This window comes from Rissa tridactyla, chromosome 1 (genome assembly GCF_028500815.1).
Source record: "Rissa tridactyla isolate bRisTri1 chromosome 1, bRisTri1.patW.cur.20221130, whole genome shotgun sequence".
In the NCBI taxonomy this organism is placed as follows: Eukaryota; Metazoa; Chordata; class Aves; order Charadriiformes; family Laridae; genus Rissa; species Rissa tridactyla.
Genome location: NC_071466.1, coordinates 75,688,467 through 75,713,226, shown reverse-complemented (window position 1 = coordinate 75,713,226; position 24,760 = coordinate 75,688,467). Strand labels below are relative to the sequence as shown.

Below are 24,760 nucleotides of genomic sequence, written 5' to 3'. Positions count from 1 at the left end.
TGGAAAAGCCTGAAGAATCACTTGTGATGCAAGTAGGTTGCTTTTCCATTAATATTTAAATGTATTTTTAGCACAAGGACAACCCATACTGATACATACCAAAATACCAAATTGAAAATGACAGATCACCTATAAGCACTGCCTTGAGTTTTTATTTCTTTATGTTCAGCTGCATTTGGTCAGCATTTCCCCAAGTTTTTAGGGATGCATGGGTCATCTGTGAAAATGTATTCAGAACTGAACTTTGGCAAACAATAAGGCAGCCTTGAAGCTCTTTACTTTCAGAGCTTTCAGAGAGATTACCCTAAAAAAAAAAGAAGAAAGTTGTTCCACTGGTTAAAAATTTCTCAGTACGATTCATAACCTGGTTTGATTCAAACTGTTATTTTTGGTGAGTACTGTAATTAATGATTGACATAAGATAATTGCTTTGGCTATATTGGAAACAGCACATTAAATTAACTACAATACTGAAAAAAAAAAACCCAAGCCTTTTTATTTTGAGAATATCTTCAAATTAATTCAATTATGAAATCTCTAACCACTTCGTCCTTGCTTTTCTCCTTGAATCAACCTTCTTCTACCTGGTTTATTTCATCTGGAGCTACCTATCCTCAGGCAGTCCTGATTTCTGTTTCATTATTTCTTTATTATGATTCTTTTCCATCTTTAAACAAAGAGATACATGCAATTTTGCTCCGCCTCAACCTATCACACTTTTTTTTTTCCTCTAGCATACTTCCTCTTAGTCTATGAATTGCTTTGGAAATTATCACTTCAAGAGTTTTCTATACATTGATTTTTAATGTCAGAAAATGCAATTTGTTCTTTAAAATAATCATTAAACACAGCTTTTTGATGAAGCCAATGGGACCGATGAATAATGCTGTCTTCTAAATATCAGCCAGTGACCTGTACTCTTGCAAGATAACGTGTATGTCTCCATCAGAAATGGCAAACATAATTAGTTCCCATGAGCACTCAGAAATATCTTTCTATTCTCATGATATCTTTCATGATACTACCCATGAATTATTAATTTTAAGTGGTTTTAATCAAGGCCTAGACGATTTAATGTAGTAGACGGTATTATAAAAACATTTCTGATACGGTTCCATAGATGCGAGAATACATAAACATAAAAGATAACTCTTAGTACTGAAGCAATATATGAGGTTAGTAGCTCAAGATTCTAAAATTGTGATTTGGTTAAACTTGGTGTATATATTGTTCCTTGCCATCTCACCCTCTCAATCTTGCAGTAATGAACTTCAACAATAATTGGTAGTCTTACATCTACTCCATCCTCGAACGGATTTCTATACAGCCCCATAATAATTCAGAGACTGAAAAAGAAAAAAAAAAAGATGAAGTGGAGGCCAAGATAATCAGGATTATTGCTTACTACAGACAGGCAGTCCAGAATCTGAAGCTCCTAATCTACCCATGATATTTCTAATGTAATAAAATTGGATGGTTATAAGCAAGAACAGCTCTAAATCTAAAACTAAATCTAAAGTTCTAATTCTGGCATGTTCCCTTTTCAGTTGTTGTACATCTTTTCCCTTGTAAAACTTTTTTGAAGAAAAGTGCCATTCTCTTATGTTGGCCTGTCCTGCTAAATGACGCTTTTCAGGTTCTCTCTTGCAGTGATTATATAGGGTAATTCTTTAAACAGGTTCACGCCAAAACCATCAGACTACAATGCTGAGAACTGAAACCTTCTTTTTTTGTTCCCTGTGTTCTGCAGGAGTCTTTCAGCACAGAGCAGTTCATTCTTAACAGAGACTGCCTTGATTTTCCCTGCAGGAGCCTATCAAGTCTCACAAAGGCTGAAGCCCTACCAACAGGGAATATTACATTTTTGGCAGTTCCTTCCAGATAACAATGAATGACAAAAGCCAAAATGGTCAAAGCTTTGTGGTTCTTTCATTTAGGAGGTTGTTTGTTTGTTTGTTAAAACATAAGCAGCTTCATTTCTTGATTTTCATCCAAAGTTTTGCTAGATTTAATGGCCTCTATTGAATCTATCCACTTCCTGATTGAAAAAGATCCTCCTGAACATTTTCTTTCTTTACTTTATTTGCAGGCCACCTGTAGCCCTATGGATACCTGAGCGCAGTGACTGATACCGTCTATGATCATTTAGCACCCAATTCCAGAAAAGGACTAAACACAGACATTTTGCCATGGGTTCATAAACATTTTGTTGGCAGCAGAGAATTGGTGAGATCTGAGGGTCTTGGACTCCCTTCCAGGCTCTGAACAGCAATGTAGTCTTTCCACCAAGCTTAATATATTCTGCATCTGTCCAAAGCCTTTTCTCATTCACAGCTCTGACTTTCTAGCTGGTTTATGCAATCATCTGCAGCACGAGTTCACCAGCTTCTCATCCCAGTCCCAGCCTCCTCATTCCTGCCATCTCCCTTTCCCCTGTGCCCCAGTCTTTCCGATGCTTCATGGCTCCTTTTCCTACAACAGAAGTTTTCTTGTCCAGCCTTCCCCAAGCTCCTTCTCTGTTTTTAATTTTCCTCTTCTCAAGGGCTTGTAATCCCGTCTTTCCCACTTCGCCTCTCCCTGGGTATTAGTGCCCTTGTCCCACCAGTTCCAGCCCCTGATCTGAGCTTCCAGTTTCTCATCACTTCCCAGCTCTGTCTTCTCTTGGAAACTTTTAAGACTGTTTAATGCATTTATTAATGAACTCCAAACAGTAATGCGGCAAAATCACCAAATGAGGCATGCTTTTAGATTAATTAAGTTTGGAGAAAAAGATGACCTGGAAAAGAGGATTCCTTTCCTCCTGGACTTACAGGGCATTTTTATGTTTCTCCTTGAGTGTCATCTCCTGGCCAGAGGGAGCCTGGACTGAGCCCACAAACTTTTCAAACACAGAGTGAGGCAAGGTATTTTCCCTGGAAAGCTGTCATGCTGGATTTATTAACTCTAAGGACAAGCTCTTCCTTGCATGCCTTAACTCACAGGGTGACCTCACACTGGTGGAGTGAGGATATTTTAAACTTAACTAGCCCTCTTCCTCAAAATTATTTATTTCAGTATAAGTCTATTTCCATAATTTTGTATTATTTCAACCCTTTCTTGTTTTACTTTTAGGGTGAAATCTTTTGGAAGCACAAACCAAAGCATTAAAAAGAATATTTAAGTCCAAGAATATTAAGACCAAAACTGCTTAGAATTTAGCTACTTAAATGGACAGGCAGGAGACTGGACCATAGTCTTATAAATGTCAGGGCAGGCCTGTTTATGATTTATATTGTTGGATTACATATTTAAAGAAAAAAGGAGCAGAGGGCTAGACATCTTCTCAACACTTCACTTACCATTAAATCAATATTTCATGAAAATATTTCCAGGTGCTTAAGCATTTCCACTATAAGATTATATCAAGTTTTAATCATGTTTGGGTGGCTGAACATGTTTGATTAATAAAACTACCACTTTTCATTATTAATGCTAAGGTTGTCAACTTAGTGAAAACTCTGAATCGGAAAATCAAAGCTGGAAATCATCAGAGACCCTGTAATACTAATGCTTGAGGCTGCATTTACGTGGAATTGCAGAGGGAGAAAACTGCGTTTTATCATCAATAAAAACAGTACATGTTTAATTCCACAGACACTTATAAAGAGGTTTTCCTGGGTTTTGGTTTTGGGGTTTATTTGGGGTTTTTTTGTTTGTTTTGTTTTGTTTTTTCTTTCTCTTTAAGCATATTTAACTGGAACTAAATGCAAATCTCAAAGTTCATTTATGATAGCTGAACAAGTAAATCGTTCCTCTCCCTATTTCTTCCTTCAGTCTCCAATTATGTAGATCACTTCATGTTCAGTTTTTGCAGTAAAAAAATGGCATAAATGCATCTATAGTAGGAAATCGGTACATTTAAATTCTATATAGTTAGAATGTTCTCTTGCCTTTTTATGAAGTCATGTAAATTCTGGTAAAATAATTTAAATATTACATTCCAATTGGCTGTTATTTTTACATCCCCCTTAAACCGATCTAAGTTACCACACTAGATTCAAGGGAGATGAGAACACGTACCCCATCTCCTCTGTTTATTCTTGTTTTCCTGATTTTAGTGGTCTTCCTATAACACATACCTATCTACAGATCATATTCCACAAAGGTCCGTACAAGTAGTGTGAACATACAAGACAACATCCACCTTAAGCAGTTTGCCAAATTGATTTTACAGCATAAAAAGCTACAGGTGTTCAAAGACAAAAATAAAAAAAAAGAAAAAAGAAAAAGAAAAAAGAAAAAGTGGAGGGAAGAAAACCTTTAAAAGTTCACTTTCTAATGCAACCCTTTCAAAATAGGTTTGATTTTTCTTTTTGAGAGGAAGTGATTTAAAAATCCAGTGTTCCTAACTGTACATCTCATAATATGAAGTGGTGGGGAACAGGGCAGAAGGGCAGACAAGGGGAAAACAAAATACACCAAGGAAAGCGAATCAGGTTGAAATATTGCTATTTTTATCTATTGTCAAATTATGAGTAGTTTGAGTCACTTCTGATTCAGACCAGCAGTAACCCCATGATCACAGTTCCCCATCAGAAGAGGACTGGGGACTGGTCAGGTAATTAAGGAAAAGAGAATTTCTCCTTTGGAAGAGGGAAAACCTTTCATGATGCATAATGCCACTGAATCTTAACTCCTCACTAGGATGTCTTCTGATTGCTTTCTGAAGAAACCTGGTAAACAAATAGGGATTACTAAAGCTAGAGTCAATTTCTGGCTTTGTTGAATACTTGTGTTTATGGGCAGTTCATTTCACCTTTGCTTCTCGCTTTGATGAACATTTAATGATCTTGTGCAAAACTTACTTTGTTCTGCTTTTGTCTATCTTTTCCTTCTACAGCAGAAACTCTCTCTAAGGTAAAGGGAATTAGGCTTATTGAATTTCTTTGTCCATGCCCATAAATTCTTTCAGAGTTAACACAATCCTGTAATTTTGCCTAGTGCAATAGCCACTGAGCTGTTTTTCTTAAGATAAAAATTCACTACAAATCGAAAATACGTCTAAGACATTCCGTGTGCTGTAGTTTGCTCAATCATTACATTAACAGCTTTGTCCACTGCGGAATCAACCCAAAGTGGAGGGAGAAATGCAGATGTGTTGCCAGTAAGGGATACTGAACACTCCAGAGCCCTATTAAACCCATTGCCTGTCTATGCCCAGTTTGGAGGGTGGCAAATAGAATGAGGAGAACGTGCATGGCTCTCGTGGTGATGGTGTCATGCCTCTGCATAGGGAAAGAATGGCAAGATCTGAGCTAAAAAACCACAACAGCCAAGAACAAGGCAAAAGGTCTGGAGCAAATGGGCAAAAAAGAATAAGGTCTTACTCCAACATGTGTTCAAATGAAAGTAAAAGGAAAGCCCCAAACCCGCCTTAAAAGAAAGACAGCAGTACTGAGAGAAAATGTTTTTTGGGATAAAAAAGTGGGAAGGAAAAAAAAATAAACAAGCAAAGACGCCTGAAGACTAGGTATGGAAAGGTAAGCTGGCTTTGACATCTTGGAGAGGAACTGGCATAAAACTGATCAAAGCAGAGATAACCCAACATTTTTGACCACATATAAATCAGCACAGTGAGATTATTTACAGTGTCTGTGGTGGTTTTGATCCAATACCAGGATCTATAAACTGTACTTTTGTTGAACCCTATCCCATGATAGGGGGTTGGAACTAGATGATCTTTAAGGTGCCTTCCAACCTGAACCATTTTATTATTCTATGATTCTATGACTAAAATTTTAAGACTGTAATTAAGAAATGTGATGGGCTAAAGAAGACTTCATCCCCTTTTTGATTAACATATTCTCAAACTGACCTTGAGTATTGCCAACTGGATTTTTTGTTATTTGTTTAGTATTTGTTGAATAGCTTCCATAAATAACTTAACAATAAAATTATTAAAAATCCCTTTATGATATATTGACTGAAACTGCATTGGCTGTGCTTTAATTGGATGACAGTTTTCCTAAATGGGAGAATAACAAATGACTTTAAGAATAAAGCAAAACCAAAGTAACAAAAATGGCAAAACCTGGTGATAATGTACTCAAAGATTTATGAGTTACATGAATCGAAAACATGAATGCAATGAAAAAATCTCCAACATTATTCTTTTCATTTTCTTACTCAACTCTACACTGGAATGACTTACGGCCTTCTTTACTTACAGAAATTCAGATGACACAATATGAGATGAAGGCATTTCTGAAATACATAATGCTAAAATTACTTCGTTGTCACTGCCTTCCAGAGTAACTTTCTGAAGAAAAGCTGAAAATGGTAACAGCAGCTTACATCTACTTTATGGGATCAGCTGGAAGCTTACAATAAGCAGACAATAAATTAATTTTCTGTCTTTTTTTTTTTGAGCCAGTATCAGTACTAAAAAAAACCCCTTCCAAATACTAATTATAGGGTTGCACAAAAATCTTACACTCAAAGAGAGATTACCTCAAGAAAATGGAGGACTGCAGACTTCAAAATTCTTTTTTTTTTCATCAGTAGAAACACTGATTGTCCCTAAGTATGCAAAGTTACATTTACAATATTCTTCAAGAAATTATTACTTCCAGAAGTTGCAATGCTTGAGATCTCATTTTTTTCTTGTCTATTTGTTAAACACTTTGGGAAGCAGTGGACGAAAATGGGCATTTATGTACAAATTTGGGAACTGCAAGAAAATGTTCACAAATTACCTTAAAATGCAATGCTTAATAGGGTATGAGTAGGATTGAAACTGTTTCAGGATGTTATTGTTGGTTCGATCTCTGATAGAACTACAAGAGTAAATTCTTCTTTCCTCAGGATGACTGAGACTGGATGTAGAACAACTGCCAGCAGTGCTCCTATTTTAGAAATCGTTTTGAGTATAGGCCAAAAAAGGGGTATATTGGCAGTTCAATATCAAAGACAATCAGAAGTTACTGAAAACAGGAGCAATGAAAAATTTAATGTTTGCTATGATTTGTAAACTTGTCTGGAGCTCCCCTGTCCTAAGAAGTTTTTTTGCCATAAAATTGTCAGGTCAATTTGCACAAAGAAATTAAATCTGTTTAAGGTGCAGTTTTATTTTAAGGTTGTGACAATGGGAAAACTTCATATTATGTTTTAAGAAATCCTCGATTCCTAGATGATAGGGTATTTATTAGCATCCTGTAATCCTCTTCTCTATGCATCTCACCATGGATCTGATTTTTAAACACATGCTGTTAGAGGATGGGATTAAGCACCATTTGCAATAGGCCTTGGCCTGAAATGAGTTGCGAGCCTACCGCTGAGCTAAAGGGGCTTCTGTTATCTCAGGTGACACGGCTAAACCCCAACTTTCTACACCTGTAAGTCACAGTGCAGAATGTCAAAAACAAAACAGCTTCCAGCTACTTTATTTGCTGCTAGAGGAAGCTGAAGGTCAGCTCTGCACCTTTGTTAGTGTTCCCTGAGGGTGATGGAGGGAGCTTTCATCAGCCCGGTACTGAGAGTACTCTTCAAGGATGCACTTCATTGCAAAGGGGATGGTCCCACCGCACCGTTCCGCTTTCCTGCTTCAATTTTTCTGACGACTTCAAGCAGAAAAGATACCCCAGGATTGCTCCTTGAAGGTTTCTGATGATGCCTGTCCCAGGAGAAGACACGGCTTGGAGGCAGCTTGAGTTTTAAAAAAAATAAAATAATTCCAGGTGTGTAAGGCAGAGGTGACCTGAAGGTCAGAATTTGCTGAGGGGATCCTTGCAGGCAATGGGGAAACCTGTCCAGGGACTGATTTTTTTCAGACGTGCTGCTCAGGATGTGTCCTTAGAAATTAATCTCTCTATTCATATAATTAAGAATAAGCTGCAATAAGGTTTTCTACACATTTGAATGTGCTTCTGTCTTTATCTATTGTGTTAACACAGGTAACATTTACGAAGTTTTCCTCCTTTCCTTTAGAAAAACAAACAGACAGCTCTCTCTCAGTGGAGGAATGGAAGAATAAGGATAAAGACAGAGTTTGGAAAGGGAGTGTGTAAATTGGTATTACTAGAACAGACATTTTAATCAATGTTTTATATTAATAGACATTTCTGTAACTGTATTTTTTTTCTGGGAGGTATCCTTATTAAAAAATTGACTAGATGGAGATAAATACAAACCAAATTGGACCAAAACAAATTAAAACTATGATCTGCATATTTGGCTTCAGGTTTGCCTACAGATTTGCATTATTTTGACAGGTGTCCTACTACATTAGGAAGATGTATGGGAATTTCAGTACACTTTCAACATCTTTATGTGCTTCATAGCAACCTGTGTCTAGTGAACGATGTATAAGATGCATATTTTTTTTTTCTCTTCAAGCCGCTTTTTAATTCTTCTGAGATTCTCCTACTTCATTATTCTAAGAAAATTTCTGTTTTGAGCCAATAGCATTAAAGGAATAATTTGGCACACTGTTTATAATATGCAAAAGACATGCCCGAAGCTGTGTACATGAAGAACAGAAAACTCTTCAGATGTTTTTTCACTCTAACTGCTCCTCTTGTAGGAGGTCTGCAATTAACTTTGATACTGACTCGAATTAGAATGTGGGTGATGGTTCTGTACTTCTCAGATGAAAATCTGTATTTTATACTCACCTAAAAATAAACTGTTCTCCTTTGGTACAACACTGCACATAGACTTTTCTGGGGGGGGAGGGAAGCTGGAAGCGGGTGTCCCCAGGTCCAAGACACACTTGAAAGATTTGTACAAGCTTAAGGGAATTTACTGCAGTTGCAGACACCTAAAACAAGAGTAGCTGTGGACTGTTTCTGTTAAAGAAATATAACGTAGATAGTATTGTGAAACCTTTGCATTGGGGAGCAACCTAGATCTTCAGCATAGCTAAATGTAGTCTCCCAAATGCCAGTCTTTAGGGGTTGTGTCAGAATGAAAATTTTAATTTTCCTCTCTGCTGAGGATAAATACAAGATGGTAAATTCTGAGAAACAGTGAAAGGTTTTGAAAGAGAGGCATACAAGAAAATGCCCTGCTATCATGCAGAAATATCCTATATAGGGATATTGCCTACTATTATAGTTCTACCACTGTTTTATATAACTGACTCACTCGCAAGGCTCATACGAGACGGTGACATATTCAAAAGGATTCATCTTTTCAGAAGTACAAGGACATCAGCCGAACTTAGTAAAAGACACGAGAGTGTTTTGAGATCCTTGTCCTAATACCACCTTCCTCTACTCTTGGGATTAGATATTTTACTTCTATGAAGCAATGAAACTTTAATCCATACCTTCAGTTTGTCTCAAGTTGACTATGATTAACTTTCTCTGATGTAATGAATGACAGTCTGCGTGGTGTCTTCTGCCAAAATTATTTTGTAAACACCGCAATCAATCATGACTGATGCCAGCCCAGATTTCTGTCACTGCCAGACTGCTGCACTCAACTGCCAAGGGTTCACCTCTGGTTCTCCGTGGGATGCTGTGGTAGCCCTGGTCATGGCAGGCTTCCTTACATTTCTGGAATGCTCTCTCATGTTATCCTATATCATTACTTTGGTTGCATTTGCTGGAAGATCTGGGAACTTGCTAAACACTTATGCTTGTACTGTACCATTTCCTTTGCAACTTGACAGCGCAGCTCACTCTTCTCAGGCTCTCTGGCAGATAATGGTAAGGCGCATATTGGCTTCAGTAAGTGGTGGATAAATTCAGCATCAGGCAACTAATCATAGAAGACATTTTGGTTCTTGCCAGTGTAACTAGGAAGCAGAAGGTGTTGACTGAAATGGAGTTGTTATTATTATGAACAGGACCTAAATGTTGTGAACATTAGCTGCAGAAAAGGGTCCTAGAGGCAAAGAGCCTCTAAGACCCCATGAAAGAAATTGGGAAACATGACTCCAACGTGAAAGAGTAAGGCCAAAATTTAGAGAGATCTTTCTAGCACGTAACTAATCTGTGCTGCACGTTTTCTAAGGTATGGCAAATTAAAATCTAAAAAGACATTTAGCACCTTTCCGCAACATGTGAATAGTCGCCCCATTCTGTATCTTAAAATTCTCATTAAGATTGTAGATTCAGCAGTGAATAAAATATAAAATATCCTGTGCAATACTGTGAGTTTTAAATTAAGTACAATTGCTGCTTGTGAAAGACTTTCAGATAACATTGTAGGAATCCTGGGCAAAGGCCAAACCTTCACAGTTTGCATTAATATAAAACTTTTGATTGAGCCAACCATAAATCACCATTACAGTGGTGCAATGACACAGCAGTACTTCCACAGAAGTAGGAAAAAAAGACGGAGGTGCTGGAATAGCAAGAGTCTTGAAACTTGTTCTCAGCTGTATAAATGCAAAGAGGCTCACAGTTCCTACAGGTCTTTCCACCCCCATTGTGGTGACATTAATACCAGAAATTCCACCATCAATCTCCCCTGTAGGTCAGAAAATCTCGAGGCATCTTTCGCAATTTGAGTCAAAATATTCTGTCTACACTGTGTACCTTTTTAGAAGTAAATACAATTTATCAATCCAATTCTGCTTTGTATCTTGTGTATTAAAGACACCCGCAAAGCCATTCTGACTGCAGTCATGGTGTCTCTTCTATGGAAATACTTCCCTCTCTCCCTACTGCTTTTGCCACCGCAGGCAGCTTGCTGTTTACCGCCTTTATAAACGTAGTCCTGTAGACCAAGGGTTGGACTCCCAAGGGCCTGGCTATCATGCACACGGCAGTGCAAATTCTCACTTAGCATTCCCTGGCCACACAATCGTCCCCACAGACCCAATTTTGCCATGGCTCTCTGCAGCAAGTAGGGGAGCTGGGCATCTCAGAATGAATCCATGAAAGCCAGCAGCTTACCACGGTGTCATCTAAGTTGGGCAGGAAAAAGTGCAGATGAGGAGAAGTTGCTGCTAGGAAGGCCTCTGTTGCTATGAAAAATTCACAACTGTGTTCTTTTGAAGTAAGGAGCCAAAATAATTTTCCATTGCTAATGGATGAGTGAATGAGGACATTGATTCAAGAACCTCTTAAAGTTAGACACATACAAAACTTCCAAAATATGGATTTATCAGATAAAAACCTCAGCTGAAGAAAACCTTATGGAAAAAGATTGTGTGGTTTTTTTCCATACATCCATATTTTCGTCCATAAAGATGAAAATCTTCACAAAGGAGAACCTGAGGTCCTTTAATGAGGACAACTGGGTATTTTTTAAGGGAGAAATAGCTTCTTATTGAAATTTTCCCTTAAGAAAAAAATGCAGGCAAATACCCACCTCCGAGTCTTCCAATGTCTATTTTTTTTTTTATTTTTGCTTTTACCATAAAGTAAAGATACTTTATTTCTAATCTCTCTCGCCATTTGCAGCAGTAGGGCCTATACAAAGGACACGAAGCATTTATCTCCGCAAGACAAAGCATAAGAATTAAGCCAGTCATATATGCAGTTCTTCCAAACTTACAAAATATGGACAGGAATAATATCCTCTCCACTCCTCTTTTTCTAATTATCTTTTGTACTGTTTGTAAACAGAAGAAGAAACATGTTTTTAGAGCATGCTATACTTAGCCCACTGGTATATCGATAAGCTGAGCTTTCTCTAGTTTCTAGTGACTGAAGAGTTAGTCACATATAAATAGCCAGTTCCAGCCTTCTGCGTTTCAGGATCTGATCCCAGGCCAGCATCAGGGAAAGCCTCCACTAACTGTAGTAGGCTGTTGATCAAGCTATAAATCACTGTCTTCAGAAGCTGTCTTACTATGAGCTTTGTGAGACATTTTTGTAACAAGTGCTGGATTTGCAGGGCAATATAAAAGTTTTGATTCCCGTAAATGTCAGTCAAACTTGTAACCAACATTGGAAAGCACATTAATAGAAGTATTATTTGTAATCGTCTGTTCAATTTCTAACCTGAGTGGCTAAGGGCAAAATTCTCAGAATCTATTACATGAAGTTTACAACACCAGCGCAAGATGAACTGCTGTTAAAAATAAAAATTGAAATTTCTCTTAGAAAAACTATGTTTTGTTCAAAATATTCATTCTGATCAATTATCATTTGACATGTGCATATCTTTTAAAAGTCAATACAGCCACTGTTGATTATCTCTGCTGAACTGGGACTTGATTTATTGCAAATACCGTATCAGAGAGAAAAACTCTGTCAACAAAAAGATTATAGCTAAATCTTCTTAAAATCAGGCTAGTTTTCTGTTTTCATATAAAATGATGTTTACTGTCAGAAAAGAAGTCCTACGATATTCCCTCATTCCAGAGATGATTGCAGTGGCAAGGACTTTCCGTATTATTCTGTTCCTCTGAAAGGAGCCAAAGAATAATAGCCAATTCAAATCCAGGCTGTGCATTTGGTGCTGCATATAAAGTAATTTTAAGCTGTATAAACATTCTGGATTTAAAGGTGTCATTGGAGTCATACTTCATAATGAACTACGAAAAATTAACAGGGGAAAAGTGAGAGAGTGAATTCGTTATATATGCCATAGGTCAGTTCTGTGTGTTAGTACTAGGCATTATTTTCAAGTACCAAGTAGCATTTTCAACCTATTTGAAGTCCTAAATGGGATTTTATGTTCTTGCACCGGGTCTGATGGATTTAATTAAGGACAAAGTTGTGGAGAAATCCACAGATAAGAAAGAAAAGACGAGTGAAAGCTAGGTTGCAAGTGCTAGTACGGTGTGCACATCTGCCTGCATGAAGGTAGCAAGCAGAGGTGTCCTCAGCACTGGCGCTGGAGAGTTGGGCAAGGAAGACTTCAAAGGGTGTATTCCTGGTACCTGGTTAGCAATGCTGGAGCTGCTGGGGATGAGGCCCCATTGGGGCAGAAGATGCACAAGGACTCTGAGAAGTTGTTTGTGCGTGTTTGTGTAGGTAAGGTGAGAAAGCATAAAGGAATGTGATGGGGCCAACAGATTCTGGTGAAGGGTTGCACCTCAGGCATCAACTGTGCCTGTATGGTTATGTCTACCAACTATAAAAATTAACTTACACTCAGCTTCAAGACTCAACACAGGATTTTAGCAGCACGGGATTTTAGCTCGATTCCTAACTTCTCAGGATTCTCTTCTAAATGACAGAAACAAATTTTTGAAAGCCCAAACCTGATTTAATGAACCTTGGGAACAAATGCAAGCACAGCTTGTAGGTTTGCAAGGTCTAAAATTCAGACCACAAATTTCAAGAACCCAAGGACAGCTATGAGGATACTTACATCTACCTGATTCAAAGGAAAACACAGCAACCGTGAGAACGGGTTGTGTCTGGAAGTGAGAACTGAAGAGCTGGAGAGCAGAGCAATGGAGAATTCTCCCACCAAAACCATTTTCAGTTCTACCTCTTTGGGAATTGTTAGACAGACTTTTTCCACACACAAATGCCGGACACACAGAAGATATTGGCATCAAGGGAAAGCAAGTCCTGAGATGCTGGAATCCAGCTGTCACACCACTCGTGCCAGGTTGAAAAAGACAACCAAAAAAAAAAAAACAACCCACAAATTCTTTCTCCCCTTCTGCACTCAGGCAGGACAGAATAAGGGGAGGAGGGGACAATATTTGGAAGAGAAGGGGACATTGTCTGGAATCATGGGAACCCAGAGTAGATGTCTGCTGAGGGTTGTAAATCAAAGCCTAACCATTAAAGCATTTGAGATTATGTGATACCCTGGCTGAAAGAGGCAAAGCTCCTGCAATGCCAGCTAGGTAAAAATAGGCACTGTTTTCAAATGATGCCATGCATTTATATGAGTCTCCACGCATCTGCTCCAGGATGCCATCTGTTAAAGACAGGCTGTGCAGCACAGCCAGCTGAGGTAGTGTGTGCTGCATCCCACTGAATTTCGTATTTGAGGAAAAAAAACCCACAAGATTCACATTTGTCCTGGGAAGAACACACTGGGAAGATGACAAGCATTCTCTGATGTGCCATCAGGACTCAGTGGGACATTAAAAAATGTCAATGACTTTAAAAACCAAAAGAGCTTAATGAATATTCATTAAGTAAATGTCTTCAGATCAGTTAGCTGGTACAGTAGAGGGTGTGACTGCATCAGATCATTATAAACAACCATGCACAGACAAAACCACATGCAACAACTATGGCATCTCGTGCATTTTTTTCCACTCATTTTCAGGGCTGTGAGTGCACCAACAGGCTCCAGTTGCCCTGATCAGCCTCTGACCATCCTTCCCTGCCACCCCGCCTTGCAACCCCTTCCCCAGGCTGAGGGGCTTAGCCGCCTGCTGCCAACCCTGGCCTTGCCTTGCCAACTTGATGTCTGGGTTGGGTGGTCATTCTGCCCCATCGACATGGACCTGTGGGGTGATGGCTGGACGGCTGGTGGGACCCTGTACTGCCACTGGTCAGCTTGGCTCATCTTATGTGGGTGCTCATCATGGGCCCTCTGTGCCTACATCTAAGTGACCTGGAAGTTTTTAACAGCAAAAAGTAGGCAGAATCACTGATTTTGAAACAGTTTCTCAAGCCAGCTGCTCTTTGCTCACCTAGTAGAAGAGCTACATGAACATGAACACTTGAACATCTTTTCCTCTGGATAAATCTCTGGGAGAGTGTTGGTCTTCCGACAAAGTCAAGGAGCATCAGCTAATGCCTGTCTCTGTCTGATCCATCCGTTGATTCGATGGGGGCTCGCTCAGTGAAATTTGGCCTCCCTATAAAAAGATGTCTAGTCCTCCCTTCTTCTGCCAATAGCTATTTATGCAGATCTTTGCATCTTCTTAAAAGACAAGCATTCTTTTTTTGTTCTAGGGTAGTTTTTTACTTGCCATTAACTGAGTCCCCTGCAACAGAGTATGGACTTTAAGTTGTCTTGTTATTAGCATTGTCCCAAAGCGCTTTATCTGAATCTGTGACAACAGATACTAACCTTGCTTAGCAGCCCAGTGATATAGGGCTGAGAGCAACATGCAAGCTGAGGTACTTGATGAAACAGCAATTTTAAATATGAAGCACAATTTAGTAGTCATATGACAGGCAGACTGCAGTAATTGTCACCCATTCACTGTTTGCGTGCAAAGGTGTACCTTTTTATGGAGGTAGTTATGGCTATTTATTGGGTTTGGGTATTGATGCTTGGGGGTTCTTCAGAATGTATGAAACGGTACTTTCTGTCTGGTTCTGTATGATTCATTTGTAATGATCAGCTATTAAAGTTTTTAAATAGGGCACTTTAATGGTGTTTTCTATTTCTGATGAATTATCTTGAACTCATTTATGCAAAGGCTCCTTTGGACTGCAAAAATCTCTCAGGCTAAAGGCATCTGAGGAAGAACACAAATAGGACTTGTATGATGCAAAGAAGTTTTCAAGTAAATGAAAATTAGATTCGGTAGCTACAAGGTCTTTGTGTTTCTCTAGCAGTGTAAAAAATTGAGTGGTTTAAAAAGAATGAATAGACTCTTCCTGGGGGATGTGTCTGCAGAAAGTGCAAGCAACACTACAGCTCACTCCACGAGCTTTACTTGTGGATTCCTTCATGATTCTCTTTTGGGTTTTTTTTGTGTGTTTTTTTTGTTGGGTTTTTTTTTTTCACCCCCCTACCCTCCCTTTCCAAGTGTACTTGGAAAGGCTGGGACTCAGAAACATGGAGTTTACTGCAAACACAGAAAGTCCTTGTACAGATTATGTGCTCCCTCTTTCTCTCTCCTGTTTTCCTGACCACCCTTCTGTTGGCTGATCTGCAGTTTTAAAATTTGAGAATTTTCTCCCTATATGCAGTTGCTCCTTTTTTAAGAGCTCAGTGCCAGGTGGCTTAGTATTCCCTCTACTTTAATTATCTTTGTCAGCCTTATTTGACATTGTAGCAAGAGAAACGCTCTTGCTGTATTATTTAAGTATCTTGCCAGCTGGCAACAGGGGAATTCTTCAGTACTTGTGAATTAGTTTGGTATCACCTGACAGTGAGAGCTTACTTAGGGTGCAAGATAAAGGTTCATGACCACAGCACCGGCACAGTGATTTCTGCTGTGTATTCCATGTAATCACCATATGCGGTAGATATTTATCTGTTTGTGTTTGGATCTTAGCATGAAATTCAAAAAAATCTCAAGAAAAAGCTGAACACTTCTTCCAGATGGCAATGAAAACTTTCTCTGGCTGCCGGATTATTGTAAAAGAGGGTAGGCTTCTTGCAAGAGTAAAGCACACCACTGTGGCAATGCTTTAAGCCACTGCTGGTTCAAGGCAAGAGATGACAACATTTCTCATCTTGCTTAGATTAAAGTCTTTTTGACAGCTGGCTTCCCGCTTGTGTACCTCTGAAATCGCCCTAGATTAACACAAGGGTTATTTAGATGTCTGCAAAACGTGTCGAAAGACTGAAAGAATATCAAATAGCAGAACTCTGTTGAGTACTAAATCTAGTCATTTTGTGGTGAAAATTGCTACCAAGAAAGGGCTTACGCAAATGCTGGAAGAACATCAGCGTGTTGCCGTGTGGTCAGTGTGACCTCTCTTCATTATAGCCAGAACACTGCTGAAAAGGAGCTAAAAGAGGCATCCCTGAATTGGTCACAGGTAGGTAACACTGTGGCAGCTCTCACATTATAGACGAACACACAATTTAGTGAGAAGTAATAGTGTCGTAAACCAGCGGAAAGGTGTAAGTCAGAAACAAAAAAAGACGTTAGGGTTTATGAATCCACCTCCTGCTAGTGGAGGACTGCTCCCTGCAGTTCATTTTCTCATACTTTGCCTAGTCTGCTTTTAAATGCCCTGTATAATAGCAGTTTCCATAATTTCCCTTGGGGTGAAGAGATGATGTTTAGTACTTCTCTTTGTCAAGAAGCTGCCATTGGTATCCTGCCCGCTTTCCTTTTCTCAACTGCATCTCATTACTCTGAATGATTCCCTGCACAGCATTCTCCACAACGACTGCTCTTCCTTTCTGGGTCTGTGAAGGGATGGTGGCTGGTTGGGCTTTTATGTGCTCCCGCAAGGCTCAGAGGGGCCCCACACAGTCCCAGAGGCTAGTCAGTGGGAACTGGTCTCTCTGGGGAGCAGCCCAAAGTCAAGGGGGGGAACCCTATACCCATAAGGTCCTAGGGGCATCCCCAGCACAGTATCCCTCTTCGGGCAGCTTTAGTGCAAATATGGCACAGATCTTCCATGACAGAACCTGCCATCTCTTTCTTGACAGCCTATAGCTCCCATGGTGTGGCTGTAAAGGAGATGGGATACCTGTAGGCAGCAGCTGCTGCCTCCTTTCATCAGAGATTGTCCACGTGGTAGGGAACAGTGGCCTTGGGGTTCCCTAATTCTCAAACTTGGACAGGGCTACTTTTATTCAGTATATGGGCATGTACCACAGCACAGATGCCTCCTTATTCTACTCATTCACATATACTTAGACACTCACAGCAGGTAGTCACAGAATTACCTTAAATTTTGTCTCTGAGACATATTGTACAGTCCTGGGTGTGTTGTGTCCTGTCCCTCTCCCTCCATTTCGGGAATCCTTGCTCTATAGCAAGGATTTTCCCTACTCAAGGTTTTCCAATGGACCAATTAGTTTTCCTAAGTCCTGGCCCTGGGTTTGCTCCTGACAGTAAATACTGTTAATGTTCAGTAAATCTGGCCATGAAAGTACCTTAAACTATAGTCTAAATACAGTCAGAGAGCCTATTCTATGTAAATTCAGGTCCATGTGCAAACTCAGGGTTTTATTTTTCAGGTCTTTCATATATTTGTTCAATGAGAGCCACTCTTCAGACATCTGCTGGCCAGGATATATGCACAACTCATTTTTCTACCTAGTAACCCCAGCTGACAATCTGACCCATACATTTTATAATGTTTCTTTCAAGTTAGTTTCCACAGCCTCCTGATAGGGTCGGTTTGGGTTTATTTTTAGTGTTTGAATAAACTCCAGTTTGCCAACTACTTTCTGACACTGTGATGTCTTTAGGAGAACAGAAATGTCATGATGGTTCCAGTAGGTTCAGTTCAACACTGCTGTTGGGTTTTGCACTCATAAACATGGGAGGGCAGAAGCAGCAATAGCAATAATAGGAAGAACATACTGCCAGCTCACTCATCTTAATAAGAACTGGGCACATACAAAAAGGGCATAGGAAGTATATTTTTCCTTGCTCCACATTAAGCGTTTACTCACTTGAATGAGACCTCCATAAAAATGGCTTTGTCCTGTGCAAAGGAAGAGTTTAATAGATCTGTTTATCAAGACACTGTCAACATCTTAATATGACCAACTCAGTAATTCATCTTGCGTGCATATTTAGCAGTTCTTGATGCAACCTCAGAATAGCATCGCTCCAGATATGCACAAAGGAGAAAGAGCAGGGCTTTCTCTCCTATTCATACTATCCCTTCCAATGAGCTCCATGCCTGCATACACGGATACTTTAGCGATTTGGTGTTTGGTACTTGACTGTTATCTACCAACTCCTGGTTCAACTTATGGCTGACTCACCTGCGAAATTAGCATTCCTGAGAAACTTACAGACTACAAGGATTTCTATCCATAACAGAGGTGAGGTTTTACATGTGTGTTGTTTGCAACATTTTGCTCTGCTAAACTACCAGCACAAAATATTCACTAAAGCTTTTGTGTCTTTTCATTGCTATCAAGACTGCTATCCAGTCCTGAGAATACATCACTGATGTTAGTGGGTGGGCCATGACCCAACAGCAGTAGTTTCACAGATTAATATTTTTTTATTATTATTATTTATTATTCACAGTGTTTCCAAAAGAATAACAAAATATAGCTCTGCTTACATTCTGAAAAAATACATAAATTGGATTTTTCAAAAATTCACCACTAGTTAAGCAGAAGGTTGCTTCTAAGCAGGTTCCTTCTGCAGCTGGGAGAAGACTTACCAACTGGGAATCACGGAGCTTACTGCAGAGTCATGTATAAAGTTTAGACATTGTGTGAATTTTATGACAATTTATCCAGTTCAAATAATGTATTCTATTTACACTTCTCTTTTTTTCCCCATGTTGATGTTGTTATAAGAAACAGTAAGATTTCTGAAGAAATAAAATAGGCATCAGTAGATTTTAACGGCGATCAATTGGTAAGGTCATTAATAAAGGCATCCATGAGCTGAGTAATAAAGGTGCCTTTGAAATATTAAGAAAAATACCAAACTTGTGGCTGAATGATTAACTAGTAGTGAAAGTGTCTAATTTCACTCACCCTACCATTATGCTCAAAATATTCCTGTTTAATTTATGGTGAAAACATATGTCTCAGTGCAGGAATGGCTTAATAAACTTAGCTGAGGAATAAGAATCATATAGTAACTTCAAGTATATAACAAAGAGCTATGTCAAGTTAGCATTTATTCCTTGGTTTGTGAAATTACAAGAAGAGTAGAGAAAAAGAAAAGGAAGTTATCAAAATCTTGACAAAGTCAATAGTTTTGAAGCCTGCACTTTGGAGGTTTTAATCTGAACATTGGTACACATTGAAATAAAATTGCACTTGAATAAAAGCAAACTTGGAACAAATATTTTGAAATAATTTGTTTTCCAAAACAAGCACTGCCATTTGTATCATTCTTACCTGCAGAGGTTTTCACAATTTCTGAAGTATTTCTCAGACCCATGAAGTCAAACTGATAGAGTCTCCAAGATTTCTGATCCGCAGCCTCCACTGAATTTTTTCTCCATCTGTAAATCATTTCCTCTTTAGGGTAGCCATCTAAAAATTTAAAATAAAAATTTAAAAAATTATATTTCATAAAAAAGGTACTGCAAAACAGTATCTGTTCACTGATTTAGAGCTACTTAAGAATATCTAATTTCTGATCTGATGCTTCCCCATTGGTTTTGGTGGTATAATTCAGCTAAAGAATTGTATGGCACACAAAAATAGTCATAATACTGGCAAAATTATGATTTTTCACACTGATTTTTCTTTTCCATTGAAGAAAAATTCCGATCGGTTCTATCAACCAGAAGCCAATTTCTTCACAGATGCAGTTGATTGTACTAAGTTGAGGTCCATACACAGGAGTATTCTGCTTTACATAGGCTCTGAATAATCTGTGCAAACCAATGGAGTGTGAAAAAAACAGTGGGGTGGTGTCAGCGTAAGATGTAAACAATTGAAAAGGACAGATTGTTTTTAAAGTGATCATAGTTCTAATGTGGTGTGTGCTACTGTACTTCTGAAATGAGCTCAATACAGTGCAAAAAAGACAATGTTTAATCACTGTGGTATTTTTTAAGTGATTATGCCATCATATTACTTCTAAAGGTTGTGGTATTTAATGAGACATCACCTGATCTCTACAGCTGAAATAGCTTCTGAAAGTCTTCCTTTACCAATTTAGCACTTAGTAGTCATAATTAATCCTCATGCCAATATTTAATTTCCTTTTTGTTAGAGAATTGCATTTTCCTACAGAAGTCCAACAACAAATCTTCAACCAGCCCAATCCATAATAACAGACAATCTAGAAAACAACAGCACACCCATGCTAGTTAAAACTACATTGTTCTCTAATACATAATACAATAAATGCCTATTCATCTAATAATTAATATAGTAGATGTAGATTGCAAGGCAAATTAAAAGCCTAACAATAACAATAGGCAGTTAATATAACTGTCTCAGCTGTATTTTTTTTTCCCATTGGATGCTGATAAATTTTGAAATTTGCATTGCAAAACAGCTTCTCTGGTCATGGTGCTATTTCCTTGATGTTTTCCTCCTATGAGTGTCTTCATCTTGTTTAAGGTTCCACCCTGCTGTGGCACTGCTGTAAGGTGCGCGTGGCCTCGTTTATCCCTCTCGCTAACACAGCATGAAAAGTACCCACCAGTCCCTCAGTATTAATCCGGAGAAAACGACTATGTGTTAATTCAAAATGCCATGTTTGTATATTTTCCATCAATGTAAATGAAGAAGGAAGGACCCGACTGAGTTACAAACACAAGCCCTGCCGTTCTCCACGAGAACTCTTGCTGCCAAGCAGATTTCACTGCCAATTCTGCTGTGCCAATCTGCAAGATTGATCGAACGGTTAATTATTTTTGGCTGGCAGATTATGTCAGGGGATGCAGAGGTACAGTGAAAGAAGTCAAGCTTTGCAGGGCCTCCAAGCATTAGCCCTGCATCATCTGAAATCTTCTTGAGCCTGGCTCATATTTGACTGAGCCCTCAGGTCACATTCCTGACCAAACAATGTCTCCCTCTAACAGAAAGCCCTACATTTTACCTCAGGAGCCTTCTCAAACTGTCTTCATTTGTGGGGACTCTGATATTTCTCTATTAGTTGAGGAGGGAAAAAGCATCAGATGTCCTCCTCACCATGCTGTGGCTGCTGTGCCCTAACGCCAGTGGCAGTGGCAGAGCCACCCTGTCCCCACAAAGCAGTATCAGGACCACAAATGGGACTGCCATGCTGACTGGGTCCTAATCCTGCCTCCTGATTTGCCTCCTGATGAGGAGGAAAGGAAATCCTTACCCTGTTGCACTCCCTACACCAAGCTCCCGCTGCAGAACTTGTGGCCTCAAGCACCAACTTGCAGATTTTGTAGCAGGCAGTAGATGGGATAGGCCCCTTTTCTCAGGAAAATTTCACCATAATCATTGCAAGTAAAAATATTTCAAATATCCTGGAAGTAACAAAGATTTTATTTTTTTAATACATTATTTTAAATTGATCCAAAATGAACTTTTTACATTTCTTTCCAAATTTTACTGAAAAAAAAGTATTAATTAGTCCTAAATTCAATTTTTTCCTGATTTCTTGGCTTCTTTTTCATCCCATGGCCACCTCACAACAATCCATTACGCTGTCAGTTAGCTTGAAAGCTTGCCATTATCCAAGGCATAGCTGTTTATCCTGGCATGAGCGTCATGAAGTCAGGAACAAGTTCATCAGAGTCTCATCCTTCAGGATTTTTCCTATATTTTTGACTAAGAAGAGACAGATTCAATTTCAGAATAACTACATTTGGTATTATTCATCGTCATTAAACAGTAAGCCACTGACTTCAGGAGACTCATGCTCTTTCAACAGTAGTCTCCTTAATCCACAGTCACTGACATCTGCTCTTACAATGGTTGGGTTACTTACATCAAAGGAGATAAGTACTGGTGATTCAGTGGGAGTTGTTTCAATCCGTTAAGTAACTGCTATTATGTTCTGCTCCGGTGCCAGGTGACTTCACTTTTCAATTCATTTAAAAGATATAATATTTCTTGTGGAATAATCACACATCTACTTGCACAGTATATCACCCCTAGGATTCACTTAGCTTACAGAATGGACTATTCATGATGGTTCTTCTTTCAATGATATCCAATATTTCTTCTATACAGACTAATTGCTTCTAGCCCTCTAAATGTTTTATGTTAGAAAATATCAGAACCGGAGACTTCAGTACTTCCACTAGAAAATGAAACCTGTGGTGTTCAGCCCGCAACACAAGAAAGAGTGTATTACCTATAGAAATGTCTGTTTTCTTTCACTTCTCCAGCATGACAAATGGCAGTAGATTACCTTAAATGCTAGCCTTGTGGCCTCAAGCCATCCACGTTGAACAAATTGCTGTCCATCAAATGTATTTACCCTGTCAGGTTGCTTTAGGTTGTGTAAGAATATCCATGCTGCAGCAGGACAAGGCTCCAGGAGGTCCTGGAGGCTTTCCAGCAGGTGCCGGTAAGGCAGCAAGGGGGACAGCATGGGAAGATGACAACCATGACAAGCAGGTGTGTGTTCTGTGTTACAGACATCCAAGTTCTGGCAACCTGCAACTCAGGAGCTTCTCAACCAAAGTCTGTGTCAACACCTTCATTTTCCCTCCCATGAATGTATTTGATTGCCTTTAAATCCTCCTATTTTTTGTCCTGGTGGTTATTTTGTAGTCTGTGCTATAGCTATTCGCATCTTATATACTGCCATGTCAAAGACTTACAGAGCACCTCGACCATTTGGCTTTTCGTAAGACTGGTACTACGTGCCTTTGTAAAATCAAGTCAAGAACAAATTTGGTTGAAGTTATTTCTTTAAGAGCCCAGTAGAAAGTATCCATGTAACACCTCCTGTTTCCCTTCCCTAAACACACTAACGGCTTTTCCAGGTAACATAAGTGACTGGTACCTTTGTTGCTTTACTCATAGGCTTAAGCATATAGATTTTCAAAGTGTATCACTGACTTTAATTTCAGTAATGCAAACAGGGATAAACAATAAATGCACTTCTTGGTGGTTTATAGGTGAGTGAACCTATTATAACAGAAAGCCTAATTGTGATGATGAACTGTGAGATTCTGTGGATTTTGGTTTATTTCCTTTTTGTTACTGGAATAATTGAACTCATGTTACCACATCTTCTCACAGTACCACCATATAATTTATAACTGACAGGTTAAAAATATTTAAACTTTGTTCTTCATCTTCATACTGCTCCACTTTCTATGGAGACTGATTTGTGTAGAAGCTTCAATCAAATGCTGGAAAAATTGTCAAGACCAGAAATACCTCCAGGCCGGATGAGATGCATATGCAATCACAAGATAGCTGTGAGAATTGGTGTCAAGTCGCCCTGAAGCACAGGGTGACTCTGCTACAGGAGTCAACATTGATGGAAAATCAGCAACTTCCATAATACAGCCATTGATACATCCATGCTTGTTAGCGCATACTGCCTCTAACCTGGATTTTCCCAGTGCTGTTGTTGGTCCGGGCATCTTAGATCAATGCTTGAGTCTTTGTTTCACCTTCTTTTCTGTGATAATGGGTCTGTTTTAGGAAGTGAGTAGATGGGAAGAAGATGGCAGAATGGGGGTCATGTCAAAAAAACCACAGACCACTTGAAGAACTAGTTTCTGTCTAAAAAACTTTCCTTAGAAATGTATCCAAGACATGGAAAGACAGAGAGGCATGGAAAGAAAACCCCAACCTCTTTCGTCTCTTCAGACATATTTTCCCCGCTCCGTGAAATCAGTTTATTTTACTGCTAGTTCTCCACACTTTGTATTCAAACATAACACAGGCAGACTCAGCTTGTAGCAGAAGGAATAATGCAACAAGGAAGCTCATCTCTCTACTTCTAGCCTTGGAAAAATTTGTATGCTCAGAGCATGCGATGAGGAGTTAATGAAAGCAGCAGCAAAGCTGGAAATGTGGGGGAAGCAGGCAAGAAAGGATCGGTTCAGTTAAGTATCTGCCAGGAGGCTGATGCGTACGCCAGGAGTATATATTTGAAAGCTACAGCTGGATTCTGGGAAGGTTCTGTTTTTCCAGGGGTGTTTGATATACAAAGTCAGGAAAAAGCATGATCTGAAAAACAAGCTGTCGCCATCAGCTAGCGATCAGAGTTTACACCACAGGCATGAAGGGAGTGTGGTAGATTTGACGGCTGCTGCTGAAGGCGGTCAGGAGAGGGTGGATGCCCCGACGCAATTAGAGGCAGGCGATGAGCAGCCCTTCACACCTTACAGCCAGCTGCTTCCAGACACACTTTGCTTCCTCGAATGCTACCTAGTAAACTCTTCTTCAGACTAATCGGGGGGGCCCTGTCAACACAGGCCCAGTCAGATGAAGAGGGAAACCCCTGTCAACACAACCCCAGCCAGACAAGGATCACGAAGTCTAGAAATGCACCTTTCTCTGGTACTGCGCTGTGGATGACAAATCATATGCTTCCACAGAAGCTGCCTGGGCTCTTTTTCTTGTTAGCAGTTATTATAAATGCTCCTTTTTCAGCAAGAAAACT

The 24,760-nt window shown here is 39.3% G+C and overlaps 1 protein-coding gene across 1 annotated transcript in view; it reads right to left on the bottom strand.

Moving 5' to 3' along the window:
• Window positions 1-24,760, bottom strand: part of GABRG3 (gamma-aminobutyric acid type A receptor subunit gamma3) — a 329,965-nt gene that overhangs the window by 29,958 nt on the left and 275,247 nt on the right. The window contains exon 6 of the mRNA XM_054211091.1: window positions 19,594-19,731. Within this exon, the coding sequence (XP_054067066.1) occupies window positions 19,594-19,731 (138 nt within the window). The remainder of the gene's footprint in view (window positions 1-19,593; window positions 19,732-24,760) is intronic.